The sequence below is a fragment of the Sphaeramia orbicularis genome, chromosome 5 (genome assembly GCF_902148855.1).
Source record: "Sphaeramia orbicularis chromosome 5, fSphaOr1.1, whole genome shotgun sequence".
In the NCBI taxonomy this organism is placed as follows: domain Eukaryota; kingdom Metazoa; phylum Chordata; class Actinopteri; order Kurtiformes; family Apogonidae; genus Sphaeramia; species Sphaeramia orbicularis.
Window position 1 is genome coordinate 1,862,229 of NC_043961.1, and position 12,529 is coordinate 1,874,757.

Sequence of the window (12,529 nt, forward strand, 5' to 3'; positions counted from 1 at the left end):
ACATTTACCAGATAATGAACAACTAGTTTTTTTTTCTGGTAATGATGGTTTCATGGCCCCGACCTGGTTCATATGTGAAATAGTTCATTGATTCCCATTTAATGTTGTTGATTGATCTCATTTTCAGTAAACCAGCTCATATCTGAATGAACGCCGTTAGTTTTGTGGCCGTTCAGAACCGTTGCACCCCTGGCGTCAAACTGAACAAACAGCATGTTTTGGTCAGAGTCGACAGACAGATCACATGGTCAGTTTCTGCTCAGCTGATTGGTTGTTTTGATGAACAGTTTCCACGTGAACCTGTTTGTGATCCAGCTCAGGATCCTGACGGCTGCTGCTCCGACGTCTTAAAACCAAAAAAAAACCTCCTGAGTTTTAAGATCCTTAACTCTGCACACGGGACCACAGGGCAGGTTCTCCTTTCCTTTTTCCTGTTTGACGTCGGCAGCAGCGTCAGAACATGACTCAGCATTTCTGATTGTTAAGGCTTCAACAACTACAACAAAGCTTCTTCCTGCACCGGAACGAACTTCAGCAGGCTGAAAACGCTGCCGAGTCGCTCAATGACGCAGGCTTTACTGAGCTTCAGCTTCAGGACGGTTTCACATAAACATTAGTCTCAAAATACAAGTACTTCATGAAGTTTCAGTATCTGCGCGCCAGTATTTATTTACTTTGACTCCATTTGAACACAAGTATCTGGACTTTCTACCTCAGACATTTTCAAGACGCGTGACTTCAGTTTTAACAGTGGAATTTATCCGGTATTTTATTTTACTTCGCTTAGCATCATCACATCGAGACCGATTTTTAACCCTAATGGACGAAACGATAAGAAACAGAAAAGAAAAAATGTCCAAAAAAAAAAATCACATGAAAGACAAAACAAGATGAAAATTATGTAAAAAAAAGATTAAACAAATTCAAAACCAAGATGAGTAAAAAAAAAAGACAAAACAATGTAAAATATGAAACAACTTTAAAGATGAAACCTGATGAAAACGACAAAAAAGATGAAACCGGACAAAAGCGATGCACAAAACAAAAGATAGCCTTTAACAACAAAACAAATAACTGTCATAAAAAAACAAAACAAGACAAATGACGTAAGTAGTTTTATCATTTGCACCGCCTTTGTCCGCTTTCATCTAAACAAGAAAAAACGATGCATGAGATGAACGGCGCCTTTTTTTTTGTCCATTAATTCTTGTGTAGAACCTGTTAAACATCTGACCTTCGAATAATTCCAACTCCTCCACGATACAAACAGAATTTAACGATGAAACTGTTATGAAAACGTCCTGAAAACTGGAGACGAACATTCAAACTGTCAAACATTCACAGCTCACGAGTTTTCTATTTTCAGGTCATTCGTGTTCGCGAGGACGCCGCCACCTGATTGGTCGACATTTCACAGCCAATCAGACGGCGCCTTCCTCGCGATTATAAAAGAAACCTCGCTCACAGTTTCAGGTGTTCGGCAGGAAGTGGGCTGACTCCTGTCACGTGGGCGGCGGTTTTGGTTCGGTTCCGTTTGGGACTCTGACCACGTTTCCTTCAATAAACCTTTGTCAAAGTGGCCTCGTCTCAAGCGTTTCAGTTTTACAGGTTTGGCGGCTCACGTTGACTGTCAGCAGGAAAACACACCTATTCAACATGGTCCAATCACAGGCTGAGAACCAAACACAGGCTCCTCCTACTCGACACAGGCTCCTCCCATTCCACTCCATATATGGTCAGGAAGGACGTTAATACAAAAGTGGATTCGACAGGATATCTGCGTCCTGTTTCAGTCTTTGAGGACGGCTCGAGTTAGGATAAATGGATGGAATAAGAAAGATATAAAATACGAAGAGAAGACACATTTTAGTACGACAACGTGTTAGAGACGCTTTAGGTGAAACGAACAGGAGGAAGGGGTGAAAAAGTCTGGAATTTAAACATTTATGTCACAAATTATCAGGAAAAAACCCATTAGAAGTCATGTTAGGAATAAAAAGGTAAAGTGCTAAGTGGGATCTGAATGTGGTCCAGGAGAAATAAACATTATTCAGTTTTAACAGGTTGATTGTACATTGGTTTGTTGAGATGTTTGGGAACAAACTAGGCCTCATCCATTTTCTCTTTTTGTTGTAAATTATGAGCCATTTCCTCAAATCCCCTCCCTCCTACAGCCTCCTGTCTTCTGTTTTCCCTAAAACGCCCATAACACGATGTCGAACTTCCTCAGATAAAAGTGCTGCGATTAAAAAAAGAGGTTATCCCCATTAATATCTATAAAATTCTATAAAATATATAAAAAAAACATGGTGGTTTTTTCCACTTGGAGTTTTTTGTGGTTGCAGTCGCAGACAGCAAGTTGATCTGAACCAGCACACAAATACGTTTAACTCACATTAGTGATAGGCCCCTCCCACTGATATAAGCACCTCCCACATGATATCTAAGGCGCTTCTGTTCACCGAACTCTGCCCACAGGTAGATCAGGTGTCTGAGAAAAAGACTAATCCACAGAAAACCACGTCTGTCACTCACACAACGACCCACAGTGCTGATCCCGGTCCAGGTCCGGACTCGGTCCAGAGGACAGGTCACAGGTCAGAGGTCAGAGGTGCAGGTTGATCTTATTCTCCTCGGCGAGGCGGTGGATGACCTCGGTCTCGAAGTCGGCGCTGTGGACGCCGGTCTTCCTGAAGGCGCCGGCGTAGCGGTTCTCCTCCCAGTAGTGGTGCCAGTTCCCCTGTTGATCAGCACCGTAACCGAAAACTGAGACCTGCACGGACAGGAAGTGACATCAAAACACAGCATGAACAGTTAGAAGACTTTATTGACCACGTCATGGGGAAATTACACAGTTGACAGCAGCAAACATAAAAACAAAGTACAGGGAAGACAGAAAACAGAAAATATACACTTTTGAAACAACAAATATAAAAAGAAATCTGCCACTTCTAGTTCATATAAATCCCTAAAATACTGATTATGTTTGAGAACCTTCACTGGGCTCATTCAGTTCAGTTTTATTTGTAGAGCCCAATATCACACAAGTTTGTCTCACAGGGCTTTACAGAATTAGCTGGATATGAAAACAGTCAAATAAACGGTAGATGAAGGAAATGGATTAATGTCCTGGGCATCCCCCGTCCTCAGACCCTCCTTCTCAGTAAGGAAAAACTCCAGAACCCCAAGTGGGAAAAAGAGGAACCTGAGGGAGAACCACAGTAAAGGAGAGATCCACCCCCAGGCTACAGACAGACTATCGATGCACCAGGACTGATGGACGCCCATTTGCCGATGTAGTTCCAGTCTGTAAAGATGCAGTAGGGGGGGGCACATGAGGGGTCCATCTAGTCCAGGGTTCTCAAACTCCTGCTCTTTCAGGTTCCACATTCAGTCTGATTTAATCTGCAGTGGACCCAACCAGTAAAATAATAACAGAATAACCGATAAATAATGACAACTACAAATTTTTGTCTGTGTTTTAGTGCAAAAACCCCCATTAAATTATGAAAATACTTACTTTTATAAACTATCCAAACAAAAATGATGTGAATAACCAGAAAAAACTGAAATTTCTTCAGAAAAATCAGTGCAATTTTAACAATATTCTGCCTCAGTTTATCATTAGTCCATGTGCATTCTGGATCAGATCTCCAAAGACACTAAACACTGAGGAACAGGAAGAAAAGAGTTCAAACTGGACTGAATTTAATACAGACATTTCAGGTTGGACACATTTGTTCAGGTTAGTCACATTTTATTGGTACAGGAGAGTTTGGAAATGGAAAGATTTTCAGAATTTAATGTTATTTTTTGCACTAAAACAAAGAAAAATTTGAAGCTGTCATTATTCATAGACATAATGTAATATTTTTTCCCATCAAACCCAGTAGTAAATGTGCAGTCATTCTTTTTTGTCGGTTCTTCTGCTGTTATTATTTGACTGTAGATCAGATTGGTCTGGATGTGGAACCAACACTAAAATGAGTTCCACAGCCTGGACTGTGGAATTTATACACTTCATTCATCCAAGGGGTCGGATTGGAACCTTTGGGGGGACGCATTTGGGACCCGGGACGCATGTTTGACAGCCCTGATCTACTCAGATGAGACAGGTAAGGGGGAGGTCCAGGTAGGGTGGGGGAGGAGGTCCGGGGTCACAGGTCAGGACGGGGCAGATGACTGAACAGACTCAGTGATTCTCACGTTCCAGTTTTCTATTTCACTACTTGTTAAGACACAGATGAATCTTAACTCTTAAACTCTTATAAAATGATTTAAAAAACAGACAAATCAAATCATCTATAACACAGGTGTCAAACATACGACCCAGGGGCCAAATCCGGCTCGCCAAAGGGTCCAATCCGGCCCGTGGGATGAATTTGTGAAATGAAAAAATTACACTGAAGATATTAACAATCAGTGGTGTCAAAATCATTTTAATTCAGGTTCCACATACAGACACGTACAGTCCAATTAGATTTCAAGTGGGTCAGAACCAGTAAAATATTATCATAATAACCTATAAATAATGATAACCCCAAACTTTCTTTGGTTTTTTTGGTTTAAAAAAGTATAATTACATGAAAATGTTTACATTTCCGAACTATACTTTTATAAAAAAACATGAATAATTTGAAAAATATGAACAAACGGAAATGTCTTAAGAAAAGTAAATGCAATTTGACCAATATTCTGCCTGTTACTAAATGTTTTGTGCTATTGTAACGCACATGTGTAAATGATAAACCGATAAACCGAGGCAGAATTATGGTAAAGTTGCACTGGTTTTCTTAAGACAATTCAAGTTGTTTATGTTATTCAGATTTTTAAGGAAACTTTGTAGACGTAGACCTGATCATAATATAATTTAACTTTTTTCACTGTTATTATTTGACTGGTCCGGCCCACTGGAGATTAAATTGGACTGAATGTGGGACTGAACTAACATGAGTTTGACAGCCCTGCTCTCTAACATGAATGACTGTCTGATAATTCCACCACCAGAGGGAACCTCCACCTGAAAAAAACCTTCATACGACTTAAGCCATCAATAAATCCTGATGAATTTGGAACATAACCAGTTTGATTTCATTCAGTCAGGTCCCTGAACGCACCACTGAGGACTGACGCTGACCTAATGTTCTGTCTGTTGTATGTGAGGTAATACATCATAGGCTCCGCCCCTTCCTTACCTGGTCACAGATGTGCAGTGCGAAGATGATGGCCAACATGCCGGTGGACGGGTAGCGGCCGTGATGTTCCGTCCAGTGATCATGAACGTATTTAAAGAATCCGGGGTTTACCACCAGAACCTAAATGCAACACAGTGTTACCATGGAAACACGCCTCTCCATCATTAAAAACACTCATTGACATAATGTCTGTTTCTGAGAATGTTGGTAAGTCGAAAAGAATAAAATAATGAACGAAGAGAACAATAATAACAGTAGAGACAAGGTTTTATTTACCTTATCTTTATCGGCTTCTATTCTGTCTTTTACTCTCATGTAGGTCCTGGAAATAAAACGCACCATTCATCATTCATAACTGACTGACCATGAAAAGACGACAAACTGCATTTTACACCAATTATTTACATGGATTGATAGGATTAGTGGATTAGCAGGTTTAAACATTTACACCAATGGATGGTTTTGGTCGATGGTGGATGTTTGGGACTTTGAGGGTTATGAGTATTTGTATTTTTTAAATACACTTTGACCTGAACAAATATTTGTAGTTTTTCTTCATACATTTTGATTTGAACACATATTTTTCTTGATTTTCTTTGTACATTTTGACCTAAACACATATATTCATAGACATTCTTCGTACATTTTGATCTGTCCGGTGGACAGAGCGCTGGTCAGCCACTCCAGGTCTCTGAGTTTGAAGGGCAGCAGGACGAGGCTGATGCCACCGCCTACGTCTACGGCGCTCTCCGGATACAGGAAGTGATGCGTTGTCCGATTCCCCACGTCCTTCTGAAAGCCTCTCGTCACCGCCTTATTCATACTGAGGAAGAAGAGGAGGAAGATGTTACATCTGAAGTGCATCTGGATAATGAATTCAATCAACTCCAAAAAAATATTATGGTTCAAAGTCAACACAGTCAGGTGGATGTGATATGTTCATGGTCCCACTGGTCGTTTGTCTCAGAGTATTGTTTATTAATCAACTGAGTGGAACTTGTTTTATTGATAGATGTATTAATCTGACTGGAGAAATGGAAAGTTCAGACTAAACAGAAGGTGGAGCAAAGGTGACATTTTAACTAGAGATTCAAAAAAGGGCCTGAATATTTTATTCATTAAAAATGCGCAGTGTGAATTACATGAGGGCATTAGAATAAACTGGAGCGTGTCATCTGAAATAATTCACACATATAGCTTACATATATTGTTTATACATACATGTATTGATGCATTTATTGAAAAATTAATTTATTTTATTTATTTATTTATTTTATATTTATTAATTTATTTAAATTTATTGAAATTAGTTTAATCTGCTGATACATTTACACCTTTTTCTGCAAAAATGTGAAATACCCAATTTTTTCACGGTATTCATTGCGTCCATTCTGCACGCATGTGTGAAGCTCTTGTAATTGTGAAGATTTGATTAAAACCACAGATTTATACAACTACTGATGCAAAATTATAGTAGAGGATGGATTTTTATATTTTCTCTCTATGAAACTAAGGACGTTGGGTCAGGATGAAATTGTCCAACACCTTTGACTCAGAGTGGACAGAGATGTCGAAGAAAACGCTGTTTGAACTCTGTGCCACTACGCAGCGGAACATCTGTTATAAGGGAGTGAATAAAGACTAACAATGTCAAGTAGGCCTGTGACGGTACACAAAATTTTCAGTTTGGTACGTTTTCGGTTTTCAAAGCCACAGTTTGGTTTTTTTTTCAGTTCGGTACGGGAAGAAAGAAAACCCCTCAAAATGTCTATTAATGTATTTATGACTTTTTTAAAAAACATTTTTCCCCCAATTTTTGGAGACAATAGAATATAGAAAAACAGGAATAATATAATTCTGCTGCTACAAATCAAATAGAAAATAAAATTAATTATTAATATTACTCAATGTATTTTAAACATTAGTATTGCACTTTTCCCTGAAAGGTAGTTTCGAACAAACAAGAAAAATCTAATCCCAGTTCTGTCAGTTCACATTCTGCAGAAAGATTTTTTAAAAAAATTCCACATGAAGTGCAACATTAATAAGAGGACAAACTGGTATTCTGTTGAAACAAACTGAAGAGAAACACTGACAACACAATGAACCAAATGATTTATTTTAGGACAGAGAACAAACTGTTTGGGACACTGTGTGTATTTGTGTGTGTGTGTGTGTGTGTGTGTGTGTGTGCGCACGGGGGAGTTTTTTTTTGTGTCGGAGGGGGGGTGGGGGGGGGGGCGCAGTTCTATACCTGGGGGTGCGGTCCATAACTAATGTAACGAACGCTGTCGTGAAACAAAAGTGAAACTTTACATACTTTCAATGTTCTATTTATTCCTCTGTTATACAGCGTGTGTGACAGACAGACAGACAGACACACACACACACACACACACACACACACCACACACACACACACACACACACACACACACAGACAGCTAGTGTCAGTGTTGTAGAACTACCGTAGTTCCTAGGGGCCAGTGTCCGTCTTATCTCCGTCTCTTTCCTGGTTGTTGTCTTTCACCTGAACCTGAACTGATGCTGGAGGGTCTTCAGTCTGTTCCTTCCAGGTTCACATCAGATTTGTTGGTTTTTTTAACCCTATATCAGCTGCTATTTCATATTTCGGGTCAATGTGTGCTCCTTTATTAAGTCCGTGTGAAACTTGCGCGGATTTAAAGGTCCGCGTCGAACGACGCCTTTCATTCCTTTTTCTTTTTCTCATCATACTGCTCCGTTTGGGTTCAGCTGTGTACTGAACCGAACAGGTGTGTACCGAAACGGTTCGGTTCGGTACGTGTACCGTTACAGGCCTAATGTCAAGGCCTGGCTCTAAGTGTTGAATGAGTGTGGAGACCATGTCCTGACATTTGGATGAGCTGTCCCCTGTGCCTCCTCCAAACATGCCCGTGTGCACCCTGCTCTGGAAATGGAGGACCTTCATGTTGGACTCAGTGCCATGCAGTGGACAGTAGACCTGCAGGCTGCAGTCACAGGGCCTCCAGACTGTCAGCTGGATGTGGGCAGCCGGCTGTGAGCCCTGGAGCTGCACATGAACCCCACCTGCCCTGGCCCCAGTGCACAGCTCACAGACTTCAACACCACAGCAGTCCAGGCCAGAGCTGTGGACCCGGGACTCAACCTCAGTGAGACAGAGGAACCGTCACTTTCCGTGCAGAGGACACTATGCACCGGCGGTCTACCACCCGGACCACCAGGGTGGACAACAGGGTCAACGGCAACAAGAGAGCCCACTGGTGCTACACCAGCTCCCCACATGGGACACCTACACCAGAGAAAGGACCCAACACTGTGGAGCACAGGGAGCAGCAACAGGATTCCAACTCAACTGGTGAGTGTGTTTGCATCGAAGTCAGTGTTTGTCAACCTTGGGGTCGCAACCCCACGTGGGGTCGCCTGGAATTGAAATGGGGTCACCAGAAATTTCTACTAATTGATTTAAAAAAAAAAAAAAAACTACTAAAAGAAATCTATGGTGAATTGAGAGAGACAATCCTAATCCATAACAGACATGACAAACTGAAGCTGAAACTGCAGCACTGTGGTTCTGTTTGTGTGTCAGATGTTCATTGTGGTCAGTTTCAGATGCTGCAGCTCTTTCATAATTCATAGTTTCAGTTCTTGTTTGTTCAGTATTAATTGTCCTCCTTGTAAATCACTGGACTGACTGGACAGATCCTGACCAAGGAAAATCAAATTCTCCCTTTGTGCAGTAATCTACACCTGGATTACTGCCTCTGTCCACAATAATAGACATTATATGGACTAAATGTTGTCTAAGATTAACATTTATTCACAACATAGTATAGCAAACTATTACATAATCAAAAACAAATTAATTTTAGCAAAAAAAAAAAGGCTCTGTTTTGAATGTCTGGGGTCACCAGAAATTTGTGATATTAAAACGGGGTCACGAGCTAAAAAAGGTTGGAAACCACTGCACTAGGATATACAGAAGCAACTGCACCACTGTTTTAAAAATATCAATTTAAATTAAAATAAAAATGCACAGTATGTGTTTTCAGTAGTGATGGTCAAATGAAGCCTCATGAATCACCAAGACTTTTCAGCCATCGCTTCCCATCGGTTGGGAACCACGGATTCAAGTTCTCATCTGACTTAGAGACAAAACTCCACACACATATCTTAAAGGGCTCATATTTAGCTAAACCCACTTTTCTGAGTCCGTGGTTCATTTATTTGTGTAATTGGACCCTAACAGTTCATAACTTTGAATTTGAACCCTCCAGGTGCTGCAAAGATATCTTTATATTCATTTGGGCAAAAATTGAGTGGATTTCTACAACCTGTTTTAATTCCTTCTTAATTTGCTACATCTATAACTAGTTACGTCACAACATTTACACATATAAGGTCAAGACTTCAGACAAACATTTTTATGAGTACAACATAACTGTTTGTCAGTAGGCTGTAGTCCATACTGAAAATATGTCCAAACTTCGAGCCAATTACGTAAAATGTTCAGTTGTTGGTTCAACGGGAAAGAGCAGCACAGGCAACAACCTGGAGGGGGCGGGGCCTGAAGTGGCTGCTGTGCATTTAAAGGGCCAGCGCTAAAAACCACCTTTCTGGTGTCATTACTCAGAAATAGGGTTGAAGATGGACCTGTGGAGTTGAATGAATGAAGAATTCAGACCCAAGCAGAGCATTTACAGTTTATGGAGACCACAGGGAAAGGTTGGAAAATGAAGAATTCCATTTAATAAAAGTAAAATATCACTCATGGCATACATGGCATAAAGGTTTCATGATAAAACTATTTTAAAGTCAAACTGTCGGGACCCAAAATAATCAATTAAAATCATGATCTGTTCATTAACTCTGGTAGAGTCAAGGTTTAACTGATCGTGTTGTTCATACGAACCGGATCACAAATTCGTGGGAGTCGATCAGTTGTCCGTGTCCCGACTGTCGCAGGTTTCCAGAGTTACCGACCACAGCGCATTTACGGCAACGAGAGGGGAGGGGCCTGAAGTCCACAGTGGGTGGGGAAATGACCCGAAACATCTCTGCCATCACTTCCTCCAAAGTGTGGTCATTTCCGGACCGCTGAAGACCCTGAAGGACAAACGTAGAGCTGCAATGAACAGTGTTCTACCCATCGTATCAGCAGTTATCCACACGTCCCCTATTCACTGAACTGATCACATAGTAAATATTCAAAACAGACAATGAAACTGATGCTTGAAGATTTTCAAACACTGAACCTATACCATTTGTTTTTTAATTTATCTCCTGGATTTACCTAAACCATACATTTAAGTGTACCTGTATTCTACCCACAGGTCAGGTAAAAAAAAAAAAAACACAATCAGAAATTACTCTACTTACTGTGTTTGAATGAAACTGTTTTTATTACGTTCTGTACCATTCATCTGTTATTATCATTTTGACACATTTAATATGTAATTATTGTAATTATGTTGAATTAAGCTGTAAAGACAAAACATCACAGAGTTGAGGCTCGTTCTTAGTGATCCATTAAGATTTAAATGAATGAAAAAATAAACGTCATTTTTAGGTGCAATTTTGAGTCTAAATTCAATTTCAAACACTCCTTCAACACAAACTTTTTTTTTTTTTTTTTTACCCTATTTTCCAAAATTTTATGCTTTTAACTTATGTTACCTGCTCAAGAAAATTATGTTTGTTATTGTTTTTGAAATTAATTTTAATACACAAATTGAATTATAAAAGTCACATTTATGGCAAACATTTTTTATTACTTTGTCACCAAATTCAAAAAACTCATGGTGAAATAGAAAGTGTACTTTTGTGTAAATACCACTGATAAATACATATGTAAATAGAGACAGTCTACAGCTGAAATACTAATCAATCAATTAAGGTTTATTTATATATCACTTTACACCAACATAAAGAAGACCAAAGTGCTTTACATCTAAAAGTATGATTAAATTATAAGATATCAATCAAATCAAATACCATAAATATGCATACTAAGGAAAACTCTGTTATGTTCAGAGTAGTTATGAGTAGTTTATTGTAGTAATAACTGAGATTTAACTACATACATGATAAGTAACAATTCTTAGAAACAATTCTTACTCATCACTTTATTATTGTAGTTATTTGCAGTTGATGGGTAATAGTGGACATCTTACCTGTATCTTCTCATTTCTGCCTTATTTACAGAGTGACAATTATCCAATAATAAACAACAATTTACCATATATTTAGTGGACAAACAGTAATGTAAAAGGAATATTACTGAAAATCTATATAATACTGTAAATACTTGGGTTTCATAGGGTTAAAGACCACCTGCAGTACCACCACTGCCCACCGGGGGCTGTGGTGGTAACAGTTATGCATCAGCTGACGTTTCCACTGCAGTAGCTTCATCACACTGTGCATTTACTGGAACAGACTCAGACTTTTAATCTGCTAATGGTCTGAGTCTGTTGATGAGTGAGTTTTGGGGTCCAAACTGCTGACGTTCAGACTTTATTTAGTGTTTAATGTCCTGAGTATTACTGATCAGCCTGCAGTGCAGCTCACACCTCAGATGGACGGATCACGACTCAGTGACTTTACTTTGGTATAATCCTGTACAGCGACGGGACGGTTCATTACAGACCATATAGACAAATTCAGTTTAAAAGACCACGTAGTATACAGCCGTGATACTGGGTCAGCAACATGTCACACCTACACAGAGTCAATCAGTCAACCAGTTCACCCCTCGAATCTGCTCAAACCAAGTCACTGAAGCCCTTCATTAAATCCACCAGACCTCGCAAAATCCCACAGCTCAACTCAGAACACTTTTTCATCATTTTAGTATCCTATATCAAAGTTCAAGGTAACTTTATTGATACCTGCAGTCTGGAGGGGGCATCTCAAACACAAAAAACATTAAACCACAGGACACATACAGGGGACAGATTAAAAACTGACTAAAAACCGATTAAACCGATTAAAACAGACTAGAAATAAATAGATAAAAAAACAGACTAAAGTAAATAAAAGTCATCAGATATCACTAAAAATGCCAATATAAAACCTGTAAAAAGCATGATAAAAACATGACGATATAATGATATAATACAATACAATACAAGGGACAATAGATAAATAAATGATAAATACGTTTTAAATTTATGTCTCAGACTCAACAGATGGTTATTTTTACCTGAATATCAAGTAACATTAAAATCATTTACAACACAGACTCTTTTTAATAGTGCTGATGTTTAGTGTTAAAAGTAATGAAATGAATGATGAAAAATCTATCATTTCTAGATGTGGCAGATGTACAGTGG

General features: G+C 39.3%; 1 protein-coding gene across 1 annotated transcript in view; it reads right to left on the reverse strand.

Annotated features, from left to right (window-relative positions):
• Positions 1–1,146: 1,146 nt before the first annotated feature.
• LOC115419998 (CMP-N-acetylneuraminate-beta-galactosamide-alpha-2,3-sialyltransferase 2-like) overlaps positions 1,147–12,529 on the reverse strand; it is a 34,438-nt gene continuing 23,055 nt past the window's right edge. Inside the window, exons 5-9 of the mRNA XM_030135099.1 lie at positions 10,108–10,301; positions 5,839–6,018; positions 5,472–5,517; positions 5,196–5,315; positions 1,147–2,773 (exon numbers count right to left, since the gene is read on the reverse strand). Coding sequence (XP_029990959.1) covers positions 2,606–2,773; positions 5,196–5,315; positions 5,472–5,517; positions 5,839–6,018; positions 10,108–10,301 — 708 coding nt within the window. The 3' untranslated portion in view covers positions 1,147–2,605. The remainder of the gene's footprint in view (positions 2,774–5,195; positions 5,316–5,471; positions 5,518–5,838; positions 6,019–10,107; positions 10,302–12,529) is intronic.